This window comes from Gopherus evgoodei, chromosome 5 (genome assembly GCF_007399415.2).
Source record: "Gopherus evgoodei ecotype Sinaloan lineage chromosome 5, rGopEvg1_v1.p, whole genome shotgun sequence".
NCBI classification, from domain to species: domain Eukaryota; kingdom Metazoa; phylum Chordata; order Testudines; family Testudinidae; genus Gopherus; species Gopherus evgoodei.
The window spans coordinates 79,603,870-79,626,229 of record NC_044326.1 but is presented as its reverse complement, the minus strand read 5'-3'; the positions used below and the strand labels follow the sequence as shown (position 1 = coordinate 79,626,229).

General features: G+C 42.9%; 1 protein-coding gene across 5 annotated transcripts in view; it reads right to left on the bottom strand.

Annotated features, from left to right (window-relative positions):
* The window catches only part of C5H4orf45 (chromosome 5 C4orf45 homolog), a 140,586-nt gene that overhangs the window by 113,042 nt on the left and 5,184 nt on the right, over positions 1 to 22,360 (bottom strand). For all 5 annotated transcript variants that reach the window (XM_030563581.1, XM_030563578.1, XM_030563582.1 and 2 more), the window contains exons 2-3: positions 18,589 to 18,821; positions 6,441 to 6,499 (exon numbers count right to left, since the gene is read on the bottom strand). In XM_030563581.1, the coding sequence (XP_030419441.1) occupies positions 6,441 to 6,499; positions 18,589 to 18,821 (292 nt within the window). The remainder of the gene's footprint in view (positions 1 to 6,440; positions 6,500 to 18,588; positions 18,822 to 22,360) is intronic.

Here is a 22,360-nt window from a genome sequence, read left to right as displayed (position 1 = left end):
ACCTCAGTTTAAACCTAGCTTTACATGAGCAAGCTAAACCACTTTTTAAACCAATATATGTGTGTCCACACAGGGTTGGCGCTTCCATTTAGGCAGCCTAGGCAATCACCTAGGGCGCTAGGATTATTGGTGGGCGGCATTTTGCCAGAGGAGGCGGCAGGCAGCTCCGGTGGAGCTGCCGCAGTCATGGCTGCGGAGGGTCTGCTGGTCTGGTGGAGCTGCCGCAGTCGTGCCCGCGAAATTGCCATGCATGTAGGGCGCTAAAACCCCTAGCCCCGGTCCTGTGTCCACACAGAGGTTTTCATCAGAGTAACTGACTCAGTTTAATTAAACCAGTGCATGTCTGTGTGTAGGAAATCCCCACATCTGTTACCTTGAGAGTCGTGGTCATACCACTCCCACTTCAGTTGCAAAGAGAAGATCTCTAAAGTAATATAAAGGAAGCAATACCGCAAGCTGAGCTCTGGAAACTACAGAGGTAAGGCAGGGCTAGATCATCCCTGAAAGTCCCAATGGCATTCACTCTGAAAAGCTAAGGGTTCAAGGATAGAGGGGAAGAAGGATATAAGGAATGGGAAGAGGCCTACTTGGGCCAAGTAATTATGACATCAGTCTGAAATATTTAGGTTACAAAACCTGTCTACAATGTAGTTAGTCATTTGCTCTTTCCAACTAGGCAAACATTATGTCTTGTGGGAAATCATGAGGACTCCCCTTACAAAATTACAAAGTTAATCACTAATAACATGAAGTAAATATCTTTCAGATATTGCCAGCAACATCTGTGCTAGTTTAACTACTGGTTCATGTTGCAGTCCTTTATAGAATATAATCATTGGAAGAGAGCAAAGAGTGTGTCACCACATCCATAATGAAGATTGAACTTGTGGGACTTTCTGTGTGTGCTGCAGCTCAATTCCTTTCAGGCTTTTAACAACACCCTCCTACTTTTACTTTTTGCTTCATCTTAAGTTCCCAAAAGTCTGGATGCCTATATATGATCTTACACTTATAATATTTGGTTTTGGTGGAATGAAAGCAAGGCCAGACTGTGATCTCATTTATGAGTGAAACTTCAGAGGAAAGCCACTTAATTCAATAAAGTTACTCTGAATTTACATCAGTGTAAACAAGAGCAGGAGCTTAACTTTTACAAGTGACATAAATGTGAGAAGCATATAAGAAACTTGCCTTCTCCTCCAGAACAAAAATTAACTCTATGGAAATTCATGTTAAAATAAAAGATTTACATATTTCTTAGGCTATCTAAAATTATAAATAATAATACACAGTAATGCTGAAGCACAGATTCAAAGAATCCAATAGAAGACTACAGTAACTGGTGATCAAGTGAGTCCGATTAGGCATGTTCATGCAGTGCTAAGAGATACAGGGCTTTGCAACACTTTTGTGAGTAATCACATATTAAAACAAAGGTTTACATGACTATAGAGGGAAAAGATGTACCATTTCTACTAGCAAATGCTGTTTTTCAGATGGATATGCGGAGAGGGGAGATGTGAATTTGTCCACAAACAAATTTCACCATTTTTGCCAAGTCTTCTGCACCCCAAGGAAAATAAAAGGGGTGGGTGGCTTTATGTAATGAAACTAATGAAATCCACCACAAAGCAAAATCATGAATATATGACAAGTGGAAATTTTTCCATTTTATGCAAATCACATTTCCACAGAGCAAAAAGTGACTTGTTACTGTCAAAGAAAAAATTGAAGGCAAGAATAAAACAGAAGTATTCTGCTTTTCTTTTTGCTATGGTTAAGAGTATTTCTAACTTCATAGGTACCATACCCAGTATGCTGAGCTAGTGCACCTCCTACAACTTTTGAAACATTTCCTCCCTGAAGATATCTAGCATGCCTTCTGTGTGCCTCATCATTTTATACTCATGCAGAAATATCTTCACTGGCAACCAAACAGTTGGACCCAGAATATAAGAAAGATAAGGTAGGTGAGGTAACATCTTTCATTGGACCAACTTCTATTGGTGAAAGAGACAAGCTTTCAAGCTACAAGGAGTTCCTCTTCTTACAGATATCGAGCAATAATATCTATGCCTCTGCAAAACATTCAAGGTACTAATACATTTAGAAATGCATTTAAAAATACTTTACTTATACATGGGTTGATTGTGCAAAGAGCTCAGCATTCCAGATCTAATCAGAGAAGCATATGCTTAAATTTAAGTAGTGGGGGAAAAATGGATTTACTCTAGAGCTATCAATTAATCTCAATTAACTCAAGTAATTAACTGAAAACAAATTAACTCAATTAAAAAATTAATAGTGATTAATTGCAGTTTTAATCACACTGTTAAACAATAATACCTATTTAAATTTATTAGAAATATTTTAGAGGTTTTACCACATTTTCCAATATATTGATTTAAACAATACAGAATACAAAGTCTACAGTGCTCACTCTATATTATTTGTATTACAAATATTTGCACTGTAAAAAAGAAATATTTTTCAATTCACCTCATAAGTACTGTAGTGCAATCTCTGTCATGAAAGTGCACTTACAAATGTAGAATTATTATTTTTACATAACTGCTTTCAAAAACAAAACAATGTAAAACTTTAGAGCCTACAAGTCCACTCAGTCCTACTTCTTGTTCAGTCAATCACTAAGATAAACAAGTTTATTTACATTTACAGGAGATAATGTTGCCCACTTCTTATTTACGATGTCACTTGCAAGAGAGAACAGGTGTTTGCATGGCACTGTTGTAGCTGGCATTGCAAGGTATTTACGTGCCAGATATGCTAAACATTTGTATGCCCCTTAATGCTTTGACTTGTAGATTGCACTATCTTTTGTTTCTTTTTTACAGTGCACATATTTATAATAATAAATATTACAAAGTGTAGAGTGCTCACTTTCTTTCTGTGTTGTATCTGAAATCAAAATATTTGAAAATGTAGAAAAACATCCCAAAATATTTATAATACATTTACATTGGTATTCCATTTTGGTTTAACAGTGCAATTAAAAAAATAATCATGATTAATCACAGTTTTAAAACATTTGACAGCCCTAGTTTACTCACATGCTTAAAGTTAAGTCTGTTCTTAAGTGCTTTTCTGGATATCGGAAAGGGTGCTCAGCCAGGATTCAGGTCTTGATGTGGCCCCTCAGCACTGTCCATATGTCCTCCACATGTCCCATGCCTTCTGCTTGCTAAGCTGTATCCTCTTCCTGCTGCTGCTATTGCAGGCCCTCTGCCAACAACTGGATGTGCCTATGCACAGCTCTTGGTTTTTCAGTCGCATCAGTCAGGCTGTCTACCATGCAGCTTTCCCTCTGCAACCTGCTGCCAGGCTGCTGTCTCTGGGCAGCTGCTTCTGTTGACATAAACCTCTGGCTTTCTCTCCCAAGTAGGTCAGGTCAAAATATTTTGTCAAAACTGTTTTTGATGGGAAATGTTTCACTTTTGGAGCGATGAAAAGTTGACATTTTCCAAGGAAATTTGACAAAACTGGGGGGAAGGGGAAATTGTTCTCTTTAAAGATGTCTGTGGAATTATTTTTCCACAACTTGCTCTACTCCCAACCTAGATCCTCCTAAGGGTTACTACCATTTCCTGTATGCTACATTAGTGAGACTGCTACTGGTTAAATGTTGGGCTAGACAATACAGAATTCTCCTTTGGCTACATCCTTCCCCCTCCATTTTATTTAGATTTCAGGGAGACACTGAGTAATGAGCTAGTGGGTTCATTATATTCATGTATAATCTATTCCAGATATTGCAATATACATATATGATCTACTTCCCTTCATGGGCTGGAACCAAGACATCAGAGCTGATCACCCTTTAAACCTTTGGGAAACTTCAGATATGAATCCAAATTTGAATCCGAAATCTGCAGCTCAGGCACTTTTCTCCAGCTGAAATGCAGCCTTCCTGTTGTCATTTCTTCTACTTCCTGTTATGACTGGAGACTTCAGATTCTCTTCCAAATACCAATTTACCCTTTCAGAAAGAATTTCTGATATGATCTTCTATTGAGCAGTGTAATTTAGGAAGAGTCAGCAAAAAAGAGACAGTCTATAGCAATGATAGATAGTGGACTATACTTACCATGAATGGAATTTGCATCATGCTATTGGAAAACTATATAAAAGTCGCAGAAATATTACCCTGAATAATACTGTGATATCAATATTGTCAAGGATTAAAGCTGATTATTCTAGTTTACATTTCTAATAGTTTTGCTGGAAAAGTGGAACTGGAAGACACCAGTGAACAGGTCTGACCCTTTTCTAACCAACTATACTAAATATAAAATGGATACTGCAATAGATCTCAGAACACTTTGTGTTTGAAATAACTAGAAATAATCAAAGTATTATCCTTGCACTAATTTCACTGTTTTTGTTTTGTTTTGTTTTTTGCTTAGAAATGCCTGTAATAACCTTGTATAGATTATAGGACTAGAGAGTCGGCACTATTACAAGGTCAGCAATGAAGCTATATGCAAAAGAGCCAGTGGTAACAATTAAATCCTCTGAATATTTTATGCAGTTCCTATAAAATTTGTTCATGCTTTAAAGATCTGCAGCATACTAGATAAAATAACTTAATTATCTAATAGTGCATCCTTTTGTGAGACATTCCATTAGCTGATTGCACACATTTAATTGTGTTTAAACTCAGGTCACTCTGCCTTCCCATCCATCTTTCTCTGGTAAAAGTAAATATAGTATGTCCTTTATGGCAAGCCCTGTATTAATCCCTATATAATCATTGTACACAAGGATTGCTTTCAAAAATCTTGATAATATGAATGACTTATGAATGTTTTATGAATGCATTAAAAGATGGACAAGCACTCTAAGCCTTCTTGAAAGATACTGCTTTGGCTGTCCTCCTACACTGAACTTGGAATGTTTCATTAGCTCCCAGCATTTGGAAAATGTAATGAAGAAGCTGTTTATTTTATAACCTGTCACCAGAATAAAGCAACCTCAACAGAATTCCACTGTATTAACCCAAATAAGCAATTACAGATATGGGTTTATACCTATCATTTATAGGACAACATAAGCAACTGAAGTCACTCACGGCTAGTTAAGTAACTAAGTCAGGGTAACTAAGGCACTTCCTCACTCTGTTATATGGCCTATCTATACCATGGGCACAGGAGGGAAAGTAGTCTCTAGAGAATCATTACTTCCCCCATCATTTGTACGTAGATGGGTGAGAGAGGAGAGGGAAAAAATGGGACAGAGCGTAGAGGAGAGCATTGGCTTGCCCCCCGCATGCCAGCACTGTATCAGTGAAGAAGGCACTGTGTCAGGGGTAGGTCCGGTGCAGTTTAGTTCCTCCCTGGAGCAGGCAGGCAAACTTGGAAGCAAATTGCAACTCCAAGTCATAGTCTGATTGATTCATAAGCTGCTCCTAGGACAACATAATTAGACACTGCCCCTTTTTCAGAATAGATGATAATGTGACAACCTAGCCCTCATTCTAATAGGAATAGTTTTATGATGCTAGGAGTTGTGTTTCTTCACACAACACACAGTCAACCTGTGGAACTCCTTGCGAGACGATGTTGTGAAGGCCAAGACTATAACAGGGTTCAAAAAAGAACTATATAAATTCATGGAGGATAGGTCCATCAATGGCTATTAGCCAGGATGGGCAGGAATGGTGTCTCTAGCCTCTGTTTGCCAGAAGCTGGGAATGAGCGACAGGGGATGGCTCACTTGATGATTACCTGTTCTGTTCATTCCCTCTGGGGCACCTGGCATTAGTGGAAGACAGGATACTGGGCTAGATGGACCTTTGATCTGACTCAGTATGACCATACTTATGTTCTTATGTTATTCTTGAGAGAGCTCCACAAATCTCCTCACTCTCCTCCCCTCCACAGATCTCCTCAATCTCTTTCTCCCCCTCATACTTTACCTAAAATTATCATTAATAATAAATCATGCTTAGAAAGCACAGACTTGGCTCATGGTGCACCAATCAATGTGCCAGACCCTATAAACCAAGGTAAAATTAGGGACTGTCTGAAAAGTGATCGGTAACCTGAAAAAGTAGGATTTTCATTTGACAAGGGCATTCATGAGTCCCAAAGGCTTTTCCCCAAGTTCTAACATTTTTATTTTGGTTCTATTTATGTAATAGTGCTATTCATTTTTTATAACGTATTAATTAAATGGTTAACTATAAATCCTGCCTCTTAGCCACTGTCACTACAGCTCTGTTGCTGGGGGTTTCCCACAGCAGTAGATACTCATGGAATCTCTTTGGTAACAATAGATGTAGTTGTCCAGTACATTCTGCTACAAGGTTAAGCATGCCATTCTTTGGCCTGTCCCAGGTCTTCTCACAAATCAGGGTAATCTAAGCATCTCTGCAAAAGTTGGCTAGTCACCAGAGGAGGTTTGCTAGAATAAATAGTTACCATGGATTCTGGTATCGATGAGTTATCTCATCTTCAGCAGCCTGACGGAATTCTCCAGTCTGTCAAAGAGAAAAAAAAACACAGCATGTTGGCAAGGGGAATTGATATTATATTTGTCTGCCCCTCTCCAATCAGAGTGGGAGTGAGGAGAGAGTCCATTAACAGAGTTGAATGCCAAGGAAGAGTGCTGTGGTTCTACATCTCGAAATGTGAGAGCAATCTGAGTGTAGCATTCTGGCCCCCTTAAAATTTAGAGAGGAAGACTTTAGAAAGACAATAAAACTGAAATTGTAAGGCTATATTTCTACAGCATCTCAGGCAATGGAACAAGGTACATAAGAGTTAAGCAATGTATGGTACATCTAAGGGTCCTGTATGGAGACTGTAAAATTGAAAAGATCAAAAGTTCACGATGACTCAGAGAGCATGTGGGCAAAAAGTGGGCAGGGCAGCAGATGGCACTATGTGCAAGTCAAGGAGAAATCCAGGGCAAAAGGGAAACCTCTGGTCTATAGGAAGTAATTTTTAAAATTTAAATTGGCTCAATAAGGTAGTCTCACACACTACTTGTACATGTATCTTGATGGAGGAAGCAACAATATAGCCTACAGTGTGCGTTTTTCAGCAACACACACACATCTTGAATACCACATCCTATTTTCCCCACTCTGCTGTTACCCATTTTTGCTTCTCCACATCTCTCTCAAGTTAGACCTTAGATGCACCATGCCTGTTGATAAATCTGAGGGTAGAAATTAAAATAGGAAAACCAATCTAAGTGTTTCCCATTTGAATTCATGTAATGCTGCTTATCTAAGGGCAGAACTTGGTGCATTGCAAACAGTTCAGGCATCATATTTCTTTTTTCTCTTTGACTCTTCCGTTTTTAAGTCATATTTGTCTTTGTCAACAGTTACAGGTGTTATGCAGTCAAACACTGAAAATGCCAGTCATTGCTAAAGCAGCAACCAGTTTGCCATATAATTATTTCCTTGCCCTATTCTGCTGTCCATGTTATTTTGTTCTGAGCAGCTTCTTTGTTTAATCCACCAAATTTAAGTAGTGATGGAACTATAGTCCCATGTCATAAACAGATAGTTAAGGGTTAATGTCTCTTTTACCTGTAAAGGGTTACAAGCAGTGAACCTGGACCACCTGACCAGAGGACCAATCAGAAAACAAGATACTTTCAAATCTCGGTGGAGGGAAGTCTTTGTTTTGTGTTGTTTGTTTGTTGTTCTCTCTGGGTTCTGAGAGTGACCAGACATACCTACAGGCTCTCTAATTTTCTGTTCACATAGTGAGTACAAGTAGAAGGGCGGTTTAGTCTTTTTGATTGTTTTCTTTATTTGCAAATATGTATTTTGCTGGAAGGATTTTAATTTGTATTTGTGCTGGGGGGAAGGCTTCTCTCTAGTGTCTATAAGCTGAAAGACCCTGTAACCTTTACCATCTAAATTACAGAGACAACTTTTACTTTTTTTCTTTCTTTTATTAAAAGTTTTTCTTTTTAAGACCTGATTGATTTTTTCCCCTTGTTGAGGCTCAAGGGAATTGAGTCTGTACTCACCAGGGAATTGGTGGGAATCATACTTCAAAATTTACCGTGTTTTCATTTCATGCTTTTACCAGCTCACACCCTGCAGCTTACCTCCTCTCTTGCTGTTGCCTTTCCTGTCCTGTTCCCTCTCCCCAATCTCACTTCTGTCTCTGTTTTTCTCTCAGGAGTTGTAATGAAAAACCAGCACTTACCTTGTAGCCTCTCTCTGCTTCTGCAGAATTTAAGCTTATGATTAAAAAAATAAAAGTTACCATATATACTTGATCATAAGCCAGTTCATTTATAAGCTGACCCCCCCCCCAAGATGGACAAGTAAAAATGGAAAATTTTTATAACCTGTTCATAAGCCGATCCTATAATTCAGCAAACTTTGGCTCCCAGGCCATCAGGATAAGCTGGTGGTGGGCTGAGATGGTTTGTTTACCTTGAGAGTCCGCAGGCACTAAGTAAACAAAGTGTCCCAGCATGCCAGCTGCTTACCCTGATGGGCTGGGACAGCAACTGGTGGGGAAATTTTTTTGTGGGGAGAAGCTGGGAGTTGGGAGTAACCCCTGCGACCACCCCCCATATGACCCCACCCTAGCCTGGGACCCCCACACTCTCCCCATCCCATCCCTTCCCACCTTATCTGGAGAGAGCCAGGGGAGGATGTCTCTGACCTGGCTGGAGCTGCTCTGGCAGGCTGGGCAGCCTACTCCAGCGGGCCAGATTGGGCGGCACGGCCACAGCATAGTCCAGCAGGCTGGGCTGGGTGGCATGGCGTGGCCACAGCCTTCTCTGGAAGGCAGGGCCGAAAGGCACGGCTGCAGTTGCTTTGGAGGCTGGGAGGAGATCAGCGTGGCCAGAAGCAGAGAGACTTTGGCCCTGCCTCTTCCCTTCTGACTTTGCTAGCTGTGCTGCCTCTCCTTGCTCCCTCTGTTGCGGGAGGGGCTGTGTCCCACCTCTCCCTCTCTATACTCGTTCATAAGCCGACCCACTTCTCTGGTGCTTCTCTTTTTCACTAAAAAAAATTTGGCTTATGAATGAGTATATATGGTACATTTCTATCCCTTATGGCTGCAAAGAAAAGATCTCCTAAAGGTGAACCCATGCTGTGCTGTATCAGTGAGTCTGCAGATACAGGAATGACAGCTTTAAGGGCAAACTGTATTTCTCTTACAGAGGGTACGTCTACACTGCAGTAAAAAACCTGCTGCGCTGAGTCTCAGAGCCCAAGTCATCGATGTGGGTCCACAGGGCTCAGGATGCGGAGCTAAAAACTGCAGTGTAGACATTCGGGCTCAGTCATGGGCTCTGAGAACCTCCCCCCTCACAGGGTTTCAGAGCCCAGGGTCCAGCCTGAGCTTAAGTGTCTACACTGCAATATTTAGCCCCACAGCCCTAGCTCTGCAAGTCTGAGGCAGCCCAGGCCCGCTGTGGTCATGCCATGAGTCTTTTATTGAACTGTGGATGTATCTAGAGGCTCTGAATCAGTAATGTATATGAGCCCATTATGCATGAGAGGAGTTGCACGGAAATCCGTGCTTAAAGTTAGGCACATGCATTTATGTACCCTGCTGAACTGGGTCCACAAAACTGAAGTATTCAGCCTATAAGTGAAGTGTGAGGGGATGAGAAGCAAAAACCACAATAAAACCCTTGTGTAGTGCAGGCTGTTACTCCATGCTATGGGTCAGCATAGCAGCTGTAGTTTCCTTCTGGCTTCCCTCCTCCCACCCTCGCCCATCCACCCGCCCCCACATATGCCACTTGTTAGGACCATTGGATTCATGTAACTGCAGATCCAGCACCCAGCCTGCTCTCCATGCCACCCTCTTTTCTGGCCTGTTCAGGAGCCACTAAATGCAAACACAGGGCACACAGGTCATCAGAGTTTTATGAGGAAGCTCCCTGACCTAGTACATCCCATCCCAGTTTTCCTATAAAAATATCTTTGAGACAGGAGACACGGCCACAAAGCATGGACTGTAGTCTTGGGGAAGCAGTCTGAGGTTTATAAACAACAGCCATCCTGCAAACCCTGGCTTTATGGCCCATCACCAGGGTTCAGTGAACAGAAAGGGCTGGAACTCCTCACACTGGCAAGGGATCAGGCTAGCTCTTGGCTGACTTTGCTAGAGTTTCTCAAAGCAGCAGATGAGCAGGGCTGGGTGGGAAATGTAATTCCTTATGATAGCCATAATTAGTCCTATTTTGCAAGGCATGATGGGAAATAGGGTCAGTACATAAACAGTATCCTTGCTAAAATTTGGGGGAAGAGACCTGGAGAGAGCCAGGGTTTTTTTGGGGGTCGCTCCTAGATGTGAACAGTTAAGTCTACAGACCTAGTGTTGGGAGCAGTAGCAGAAAATATTAATATTATGGTACCACCCAAAAGCCCTGGTTGGGACAGGGCCCCATTGTGATGGGTACTGTGTAAACAGAAAAGACAATCCTCTTCCTGAAGAGTTTATAATCTAATTGCTAGATTGCTGGTTTTTCCTTTACTGAGGTGTGCTTAGACCAGGTTACAGCATGTGATACGTGTCTTACTTAGATAAGCAGCTTTTGGTACAAGTGACTCATAAGTATTTGGTGCCTAGACACCATAGTGATGGGCACAAGTAATATCTATAAAGAGGTATTGTTAGCTCAAGGGTGGGATCTTGCAAGGGTTGATTGCCAGTGGTAGTTTTTCTCCAGTGAGAGGCCTCCACTGATGGAATTTGCTCCTCTCGGAGCTCTGCCAGAACCAGAGTTTGGCAAGCTTCAGAGTCTGACACAAGGCCCTTTAAAATATGTTGAGTTCTTATTTTTGTTCAGTTTTGGTTATTTTGTATTAATAGTTGATCTAGTAAGACACTGATTACAGTAATGCAAGGGGCAATTAGATTGCCATCACTTACTGCTAACTTATGAATAGGGACCTACCAAATTCAGGGTCTATTTTGGTCAATTTCACAGTCACAGGATTTTAAAAATCGTAAATTTCATGATTTCAGCTATTTAAATCTGAAATTTCGCCGTGTTTGTAATTGTAGGGGTCCTGACCCAAAAGAGTTGTGAGGGGGTCACAGTACTGCTACGCTTACTTCTGTGCTCCTGCTGGTGGCAGCGCTGCCTTCTGAGCTGGGCAGTCGGAGAGCAGTGGCTGCTGGCCAGAGCCCGTCTCTGAAGGCAGAGCCACTGCCAGCAGCAGTGCAGAAGTAAGAATGGCATGGTATGGTGTTGCCACCCTGTCACAAACAGATAGCTAAGGGTTAATGTTCTTTTACCTGTAAAGGGTTAACAAAGGGAACCAAACACCTGACCAGAGGACCAATCAGGAAACAAGACTTTTTCAAATCTGGGTGGAGAGAAGTTTGGGTGTAAGTTCTTTGTTCTTTGTCTTGGTTCGGTGACCCTCTCGGCTCTGAGAGTGATCTTTCTATCTCCAGGCTTTCTAATCTTCTGTTTCCAAGTTGTGAGTACAAGGATAGTAAGACAATAGGTTTATATTGTTTTTTTGTATTTACATGTGTGTAGTTGCTGGAATGTGTTAAATTGTATTCTTTTTGGATAAGGCTGTTTATTCATTTTTTCTTTTAAGCAATTGACCCTGTATATTGTCACCTTGATACAGAGACCAATTTTATGTCTTTTTCTTTCTTTTTACATAAAGCTTTCGTTTTAAGACCTGTTTAAGTGTTTTTCACGGGTTAAGGCTAAGAAACGAAGGGAGGGGGAAAATCTCTTTGTGTTAGATTTACTAAGCCTACTTTGCATACCCTCTGGGTGAGGGGAGAGAGAGATTGATCTCTCGGTACTTGTGTTTCAAGGACTTGAAGCAGGGAATCTCCGAGAGTACCCAGGGCAGGGAAATCTGGGAGGAGGTAAAGAGGGAGAAGGGAAGTGGGTTATTTCCCTTTGTGGTGAGACTCAGGGCATCTGAGTCTTGGGGGTTCCCCAGGGAAGGTTTTGGGGAGACCAGAGTGAGCCAGACACTGGAATTCTGGCTGGTGGCAGTGATATCAGATCCAAGCTGGCAATTAAGTTTGGAGGTTTCATGCTAGCTTCTCATGTTCTGAACTCTAAGGTTCAGATCTGAGTAGGAAAGTTATGACACACCCTTACTTCTGTGCTGCTGCCTGCAGAACTGGGCCCTCAGTCAGCAGCTGTCACTCTCGGCCAGTCCAGCGCAGAAGTAAGGGTGGCAATACTGCAACCCTCCTAAAATGACCTTGTGACATCCCTCTGCAACTCTGTTTTGGGGCAGAACTCCCAGTGTGAGAAATGCTGGTCTCCCTCCAGGAAATTTGTAGTGTATAGTATAGGGTAAAAGCATACAAAAGACCAGATTTCACAGGGGGAGACCAGATTTCATGATCTGTGATGCATTTGTCATGGGTTTGAATTTGGTAGGGCCCTACTTATCAAACTTGTTTTAAACTTATATTTATTTATTTATTGTATAGGCCTAGCTGCTATGGCAACAGGAATTCATAGAAAACAAAATAAATGAGAATAAAATTAAAAAAGACAGATGGCAATGCAGTCATTCTGAATAGTAATACAAACAAAGGGAATAGCTGTCTCACTTACACCAGGTAAACCAGAAGTAACTCCACTGAAGTCAATTGTGTTTACATAGGTGTACATGAAAAAAGAATCAGGCTCAATAGCTACATATATCACCAACCATCAAACTGAAGAATGGTCAAGTTCTTTTTGTTTCTTCCTCTCTATTCCCTTTGGGAGCCAAACTTTAAGAATGGGGAAACCAGATATGGAAGGAGAAAGAAAAGAGGATGTGCAGAATGTCTAGCATGGGGGATATTGCGGGAAATTTCAGGGAGTTTCTGAAATAGAGGGGGATGGGTGGGTAGCACACAGGAGCTTGTGAGGAAAAATGCAAGGAGGTCCTGACATGTGCCATAAGCTCAGTCTATATAGGCTACAGAGTATGTGACCCCCTAGTTCATGAGGTTTGTAAAGCAAAATGAAATAAAATACTTCATGGCCAAGAAGATGAAGTTTCAGAGCTGAATTCTACCCTCAGTTGTACTGGAGTAAATCCACAATAATGAAACTACTGCAAATTTAACTTGGTATAACTGAGAGCAGAATTTGGCAGTAGATTTGGCTTTAAAGGATCAGCAGCAACTTTAAATAGCAATGTGGTCATTTAGAAGTAGTATAGCTTTTTCCTATATCATGAGCGCATTTATCTGATGCAGGGATGGCAACAGGAATATGGGTTTGTAGACTTACCTACAGTGTCAACAATTGTTCAGAACACAATGTGTTTTTATTTTCAGAAATGTTAGGGTGCTAACACTGGCAGAGCTGTTGTGAGTTAGACATTACCACTTTGTATAATAGATCTGAAAATATGTTTATCTAACAGAGGTTTTATACTCCTGGTTAGTATATCTGATTTAACTACAATCTTCTATGACACAAGAGAGGATAAATAATATTTAAGTGAAACTAAAACTCATAGCCATGGAGCTGTCTGATTCTAGTAAAGGTGCTTTTAAAAGCTACTTTTATAACTTTGTAGCAAAGTCCAAAGATCTTCTTTTTAATTTCAAATTTGTATTGACAGCAACATCTGCAGATCAGAAATGTGGGAGCTGAAATTATTTGAAGACTGTCAGGCATTTGAGAGAGATCTGGACTCCATGTGTGTTGTTGATTCTATAACGGGGAAGCAGTTTAATTCCCCTTTCAGTTCCAGAAGAAGCTGACTTCGAAGTATCAAGTAAAATAGGAAATTGTTTTTAAAAAAAAGCTGTGTATTGATATCTAAGCTTAAAATGTTCATCCTATTAACAGCTATCTGATAAAGGAATAAACCTGTTACACTTGTTAGGCTAAATTTAGCTGCCTCTTTGTCACAGACAGGAAAAGAGGCAGTGAAAGAGGGCAGGGTGCAACTGCTCAGCTCAACTCTGTTTCCACTAAAATCTGAAGAGTTCCCCCACATAGCTCCTTCAAGGCCAGAGAGCAGAGGTGATATGCCAGGATGGGGTGTGAATTTTGCATTTTATGCAACCTTTTCCTGGCCCAAATGATTTAGGTCCTCCCCCCCATTATTGTAGGTTGAATTGACTGGTTGCACATGATGCTTTCGTAGGAAGAATTGAGTGGTTGAACATGTACCCAAAAGAGATAAAGCTACTCCTGCTTCTGTAGGGCAATGCTGCCAGGAAGGCTCCTATGCCCAAATAAATCAAGATTTCAGGATCCTAAATAAAGAGATACCTTAGTTTCTACATACTGGAGCCCAGTACTAAGAATGAAGAGAATTAGGTCCCACATTGTTATTTAATTTCTGCTTATTTTTGAGTGGCAACCACCCCCACCACCCATTCATGAGTCCATACCAGTATATATAAATCGGGGGGGGGGGGTGTGTGAGAGAGAGAGAGAGGAGGGAGAGAGAATATTTATTTATAAGCACACCCATTTATGCTTTCACAAAGCTTTTTCTCTTAACAGACTCATTTGAGCAGGATATATTGTTTGAACAAAGAAGCATGAGACATTAATCAATGCTAGTATTCTTCCTAGGAATGTACACCTGCTCAGATTTTGCAGAGAAGCAATCAATGAAGGTTCAAACTTTGACCTAGAAAGGGCATTGTACTGCAAGGATGCCCAAATTATGCCCTTAAGGCCAAATGTGGTTTTCAGAGTCTTCAAGTGCCTTTTAGTTCCCTGCGTCAAAGCTATGAAGGAACAACCCACGGAAACTAAAGTTTTAACAGTTTAGAGCCAAAGTCTATTATTCTTCTCTAATACTTCTCAGAACACCTTGTGCTTTTTCTTTTCCATTGCTGGTAAATTCAAACAGAAACAGTTCCTACCCATCCACCAAGGAAAATAATCTGTTATGTTTTCAGCTATAGCCATTTATACATGGTGCTACTGTGCAGAGGGGATAAAGGTTGGAAAGCCACCTTTTCCTCCTTGTCATCCTCTGTGTGGGAAAGAGCTGAACCAGGACAGCTGCCCCCTTCCTGCTTTTCTTCACAGGATGTTGGAAGAAGTATCAGGCTAGGCTCCTCCATCCTTTGTTTCTATTCCTTTTCACACTAATGAGGACTGGAGAGATGAAATTGCATCCAGTGGAGGAGTGGGAAAACACTGGGGCCCCATGAGTAGGGTAAGAATTCATATACTGTACTCAGAACTGATAATCTGGGGGTTTTAACTATGTTCATTGACTTTTTTTAGGAGTACAGTGTGCAGTTATGTAATGTGCAAACACAATCGGACATTTGTAAGCAGGGCCGGCTCTAGGATTTTTGCTGCCCCAAGCAAAAAATTTTTTGGCTGTCCCTCCTCCCACCCCCCAGACAAAAGCTCCCCCTCTTGCCCACCAGTGCCCCCCCATTCACACCCCCTGCTGCCCCAGCACTGGGCTCCCCCCTAAACGTGGGATCTGCTACCATCACACTGCAGCCGAGCCGTGGCCCAGCTGCGACTCTGTCCCATGCGGTGGAACTGCTGGGTGGCGTGGAGTGGGAGTACTTCCAGATGGCAGCGCAGCTGCGGGGCGGCGCAGAGAACACGGCCCCCTCTCTGGGGTTCGCGGCGCTGCTGGTGACCGAGGTGGATCAGTTTGTGCTCACTGCCCTCATCCCCGACATGTTGGCGGCTGAGGACTTGGAGAGCACCCCGGACCTGCTGCTCTTCAGCCTTATGGTGCCCTGGCACAGCCCCAGTGGGAGGGAAGGCGAGGATCTCCAGCTGCGGGGCTACCTGCTCAGCACCGACGAGCCCAGCCGGCTGCTCACCTCCTCACACACTCCGGGAGCCCCTCTCACCGCCACTGCAGCCAGGGCTCAGCTCCAGGAGACCCCGTTTCCCTCCCTCCCTGGCTCCTCACACACTCTGGGCAGGGCCGCCCAGAGGATGCAGGGGGCCTGGGGCAAAGCAATTTCGGGGGCCCCTTCCATAAAAAAAAGTTGCAATACTATACTATAGTAACATGTATTTGGAAATGTAAAAAACAACTAGTGAAATACATTCAAAAATTAATTTGTAATAATTTGAAAATACACCAAATACATTATTTAAAAACATTAAATGCTTTACTGGTATGTATACATTTGCGATTACACAATGGGCTGTTACTGGGTGTTGGCTGGTGCCAATGGGCTGTCAGTGCCTGGGGGCGGTGCTGCTGTTGCCCAGGGCTGGGTGGGGAGCTGGGCTCTGGCTTGGGGGGGTGCCCGGCTCACAGGGGCTGGGCTCAGGACTGTGCGGAGATGGGGTCGGGGGTTGTCCGGCTCAGAGGGGTTGGACTCAGAGTTGGGGGTCAGGGCTATGGGGGATGGGGTTGGGGGGTGCCCGGTTCAGAGGGACTAGGCTAGGAGCTGGGGGTCAGGGCTGTGGGGGATGGGGTTGGGGGGTGCCCGGTTCAGAGGGGCTGGGCTCAGAGCTCGGGGTCAGGGCTGTGGGGGGAATGGGGTCAGGGGGGTGTCCGACTCAGAGGGGCTGGGCTTGGAGCTGGGGGTCAGGGCTAGGTGAGGAGGATGGGTTTGGGGGGTGCCCAGCTCAGACGGGCTGGGCGCAGAGCTGGAGGTCAGGCCTGGGTGAGGAGGATAGGTTTGGGGGGTGCCCAGCTCAGAAAGGCTGGGCGCAGAGCTGGGGGTCAGGGCTAGGGGGGATGGGGTCGGGGGGTGCCTGGCTCTCGCCCAGCCCCTTACCATGCCACTTACCCCCTCTCCCCGACAGTGCTGCAGCGGTGTGGTGTCTCCAGCTGGGCCTGAGTTCCCGCCACTCAGCTGCAGCTCGCAGCCCCGCCCCCTTACTAGTTGAGACATCTGGGGATGGGGGAAGACGGAGGCGGGGGAGCCTCCGACATACCCTGCGGGGCCCAGAGCCTGGGGAAAATTGCCTCACTTTCTCTCCCTCCCCCCGCCTGGGCAGCCCTGACTCTGGGAGCCCTTCTCGCCACCGCCGCAGCCCGGGCTCGGCTCCAGGGGACCCTGCCTCCCCCTCTCTCTCTCTCCTCGGCTCCTCACACACTCCGGGAGCCCCTCTCATCGCCGCCGCAGCCCGGGCTCGGCTGTGTGAGGAGCTGGGGATGGAGGGTGAGCCAAGCCCAGGCTGCAGCAGCGGTGAGAGGGGCTCCTGGAATGTGTGAGGAGCCGGGGACGGAGGGAGGAGGGGTCCTGCTGCTGCTGCTGCCGCTGTGTTTCTGAGTGGGCTGTGCAAGGTGCCGCCGGGCTGGGCAGTGGGCGTGGATCCTGGCTCGGGCGAGTGGCAATGAGGCCCCAAGCAAAAAAAAATAAAAATAAAATAAAAATAAAAAAAAAAGGGGGGGGGGGGATGGAGTGCCGCCCTTAGAAGGTGCTGCCCCAAGCACATGCTTGGAGGGCTGGTGCCTAGAGCAGGCCCTGTTTGTAAGCTATATCTTAGCGATACAAAAAAGCTTTTTCAGGCCAGAAAGCATGTCGTATATGTTTGTACAACACCTACCATGATAGTGCCCCGACCTGACTGGGGCCTCAGGCATAACTGGTCAGAGCTACTCAATAAAAACATTCAGTTTTGCCATCTGTATATAAAAACTAAAGATTTTTGCAAAAAAACACTGAGGGCACTTTCCTGCAATACTTACATATGTCAAGAGTCCCAATAATGACTTCAACTGGGACTACAGGTGTAAGCAGAGGGTTGCAGATTCAGCATCCAGAGGGGAGATAGACAATAGAATCTCAAGATACTCTTGAGCTTCTCTAGTTCTGCTCCCCAAGAGGCCAAGCACCAAAGAAGCATTAACAGAGTTCTCAGAGGTAGTGAGCACACACTAGACCTGTGCAAACCTGGCAGGATTCTGCTCACAGATGAGTTCCAAAACTCATGCCTACAGTTCTTTTCATGGTATTTGGAAGTGGGCCATCACCTGCAGATTTACCTTAAAGCTCAAGTTCAAACTCAAACCCTCAAGTGAACGTTGCAACCCTTAAGGGAACCTTCCATCCTAAAGTTAGCTCCTCCCAGCTATTCCAGTCACTTCCTCCTTCCATACTTCTGGGTGGTCAGTTTCCCAGAAAGGTGTTAAAACTCAGCCCACATCCATCAAGGCCAAGATTTTCAAAAATGGTTGTCTAAAGCTAACATGGATAGGTACTGTGCATACAGCATTGTCTAAAACCAGGCTGTTTGTTTAGGTATCTGCAAGGACTGGACAGTCCTAACTTCAGGAACCCATTTCTGAAAATGTTTCGCCAAGCTTTCATGAACATGGGTTAATATTTGTAAACACATGGACTCAATTGATTTGAGATGTTAATAGTTTGCACAGCTCTAGTGCATATGTCTTCATTGCACAACACAACTTTCCCATTTAATTTGTTTCATGAAAGCTAAGATTTATGAATGCTTAGTATAATTTCAAGTACCACCACTTTAATACATTTGTTGTAATAATGTTGATTGTACATGATCTTAAAAAATGGTGCCTTTTTTAATCAGATAAATGTGTTCCATCTTGTTCTCTGATTAACCACAGCACTACAAACACACAGCATAAAATTACAAAGCAAGACACTCTTTAATGCCATCTAGATAGCATCTGATAAAATTCTGGAGAAATGTATGAGTAGTTACCTTAATCTGCATGCCACTGAGCAGATTTCCTCTGTTGAGATAACTAAATTCTGTTACTCCCCAGCCAATTTGTCCAGGGTAGGAATGTTTGTGGGGCAATATAGAAGTTGTCCAGGGGGCAGTACGCCACAAGTACTCAAGGTCACTGGTGGCCCCTTGTGCTGGAGTGGTTGCTCCGATGTAGCGAATATACTCAGGGAGCTTTGTTCTGTAATCACGAATAGCATCTGGACCTTAGGGAAAAAAAAGATTAAAAATTGGTTATATAAAACTGAAGGGTTACATTTCTTACTATTTCAGTATATGTTGTTCCATCCTTTATTTTCTCAGTTACTTTACTGCAACAACTTTTAAAGAACTGTTTCACTGCACAAGAATAGTTCACGCTCATTTTGTCTATGTTAGATATGTTAAGGGCTGTTATAAAGAGGACAGTGATCAATTGTATTCCATGTCCACTGAAGGTCGGACAAAAAGAAATGGGTTTAAGCTACAAGGGCAGTTAAGCTCTGGAATAGGCTTCCAAAGGAGGCTGTGGAATTTCCATCTATTGGAAGCTTTTAAGAACAAGTTGGACTGTCAGGGTTGGTCTAGCTTTAAATGGACCTGCCTCAATGCAGGGGGCTAGACTAGATGACTTCTCAAGGTCCCTTCTAGCCCTACATTTCTATGATTCTATCTTGGTTACAACATGCTCCCAAGTGGGAAAAAAAGCTTTTGTATGGGCGCTACTTTTTCATGCTCCTAAAGCACTGACTCTTGAAAAAGGGGCCATAAGGGGGAGCAAAGTAAACCATCATTCTCTGACAGGAATCAGGATTTTATTGTCTTTGTGTTAGAATTAGGGCCTGGCTAATAAGATGATTCCTTGCACCCTTCCAAAAACCAGTAGAGCTGCAGCTGTAAGTGTCATAGTCTGGACCCCAAAGGCCAGTGCTGGGCATCTTCGGGAGTTGGCCAGGAATAACTTATAAATATTAGAAAAAGTTACTGTGGCAAAGCTTCTAGCTTGATGAGCAGGGACTAGAGCAGTGGACTTTGAGTGAAGAGGTGAGATTTCTATTCCTGGTTTGGCCACCAAATTTCTGCCTGACCTTGAGCAAGTCACTTGCCTCAGGTTCCCCATGTTTAAAGTAGGAATAATGGTGTTTACACACCTTGGGTCAGTACTTTGAAGTCTATAATGGTTTTGTATTATTACATTTAGAAGAATAGCTTTGCAAAAAAGAGGTAGAAATGTACCCGATACAAAATTAAAGCTGACATTAGTATTGATATTCTAAGAAATCCCAAACTCTGAGGAGTCTTTGAACCTGACAGGTTCTAAAGGCTGGTTCTGCCCTAATAGCTAATCCTTAAGGGTATGTCTACACTGCAAATAAAAGGAGTATTCTTAACTCAGGTTAGCTAACCTGTGTTAGCTAACTCAGTTAAAAGAGCAGTAAAGACAGTTAATAGCCCCAGTTCAGCCCCCGCCTGCCCTATATGCTTTAAGTTGAGCTGCTAACCCAAGTTAAAAGCAGAGTTGCCATGTGTTCACTGCTATTTTAACCCATGTTAGTTTATGTAGGTTAGCTAACTTCAGAACACATCTTTTTTTCACAGCATAGACTTACCCTAAGTCACAACTACAGTACATTGATGACAGCTTCCCAAAACTGGTTGTATTAATAGCTCCTTAACATCATTATATTGTGAAGGAAAGGTGTGTTGCCATTTCCATCATAAACCTCCTATCAGGGAATTAAACTTCGACATAATTTATTCAGACAAAACTAAAGCAAACTCTAACCCCAGAAGAAAATATTTGCTTTATGTGTTTGGGGGGAAAAGGTAGCAGATTGTTTTTAAGTTGTAGTCATTGCAATGAGGTGTACAGGTCCTTTGGGCCCCAAAAGGAAGTTGACTCAGACATGACATTCACCACTTCAATATTTCCACGAGGAGGAACCCCCAGTTCCGCAAGTGGAAAAGCAATACTACTGGAAAAGCAACATGTCTTGTCTAGGCTTGAAAGGGTTTGCCAGTGGAGCTATTACTGGAAAATCTTTTCTAGGGGAGATGCACCTTACACCAGGAAAAGAGTTACCTTGCTGCTACAGTTTATACAAGTTCCTTGAACTGAGTAAGCTATACCAGAAATAAAAAGGCCTTTTTTGCAAGCATAACAGCATCTTCCATATGAGGATGGATTAATAAGACTGGGACTTCTCAGCTTGGAAAAGAGACAACTAAGGGGGGATATGATACAGGTCTATAAAATCACGACTGGTCTGCAGAAAGTAAATAAGGATGTGTTATTTACTCCTCATAACAAAAACTAGGGGTCACCAAATGAAACTAATTGGCAGCAGGTTTAAAACAAACCAAAGGAAGTATTTGTTCACACAAGGTACAATCAACCTGTGGAACTCTTTGCCAGAGGATGTTGTGAAGGCCAAGACTATAACAGAGTTCAAAAAAGAAATAGATAAGTTCATGGAGGATAGATCCATCAATGGCTATTAGCCAGGATGGGTAGGAATGCAAAACCAGGCTCTGAAGTGTCCCTAGTGCCTGTTTGCCAGAAGCTGAGAACAGGCAACAGGAGATGGATCATTTGATGATTGGCTGTTCTCTTCATTCCCTCTGAAGTACCTGGCATTGGCCACTGTTGGAACACAGGATACAGGGCTAGATGGACCAATGGTCTGACCCAGTATGGCCGTTCTTATGATCATCTACTAACTCACATGTCTATATTGGCTAAACTTTTAAATGTAGGCACAATTGGAACTTTTCACGAATAGCTATTCTGCTTTAAGTTCAACCTCTACCTTAATGTGAATGAACTTTCAAGTGCAGACAAACCCTAACTACTACTTCCTCACATAAGGGATACATTCCCAAACTTCAGATCCATGTCAGATCTAGTAGGCTCCTGGGACTCATACACTGAAGAAACCACCATGTTGGGAGACACAGTCGGAACACTCTAACCAGCGAGGTGTCAACTGAGTCTTATTCCTTTCAGGTTTAGGGATGATTATTCCTAATGTAATGGACTAGGGCAGTGCTAATTTAAAACCTTCCAGTGTTAATAGAAAGGGGTAAAGAGGGAGATGCTAGAAAAATCAAGGAAAAATAAAGTAAAACTGGAGACACTTTCTGATACCAAGGTGAATCATTCCAACATTGATTCTGCTATGCCTGTGAATACTAGGCAATAATCACCTACTCAGAAAGGAATACCATTATTACCATCTGGTTGGATATAAGGGAGTTAATTCCCTTCTTCCCATCACTTTAGCCATGAGAGCACAATAAAGTAGACATTGACACCTCTGGCTTAGAGCATCAGTGTTGTGTTAAGTTTTTATTTTGGCATTTCTCAGCTCTGCCAATTACATTATTATCTCATTGTACATTTCAACTACACAAAATAATCTTCACTAATCACACATGTTGATCTGCTATCCAGACTTTCTTTAAAAGAAATCAATGTCTTTAAATAATCTGTAGAAATATAGTTGCTACACATTGTACATCGCTGGTCTCCTAATGCTTGCTAGTGTGTGATTAACTCCTTGTAAATAATGTTTTCTATACACAAAGAGCAAAGTTGTGTGTTCAATCTTTCCTTTTAGAGTAAAGAAAACAACAAACAAGGAAGGAACAATTATAAACTCTCCATGAGTGAGAAAGCAGGTGGAATGTGTGTCACTCTGTAAGAGCCTCCATCTTGAATTTTGAGGAATTGGACCATACTGTCCCAGCTGCAGTCATTAGAGAT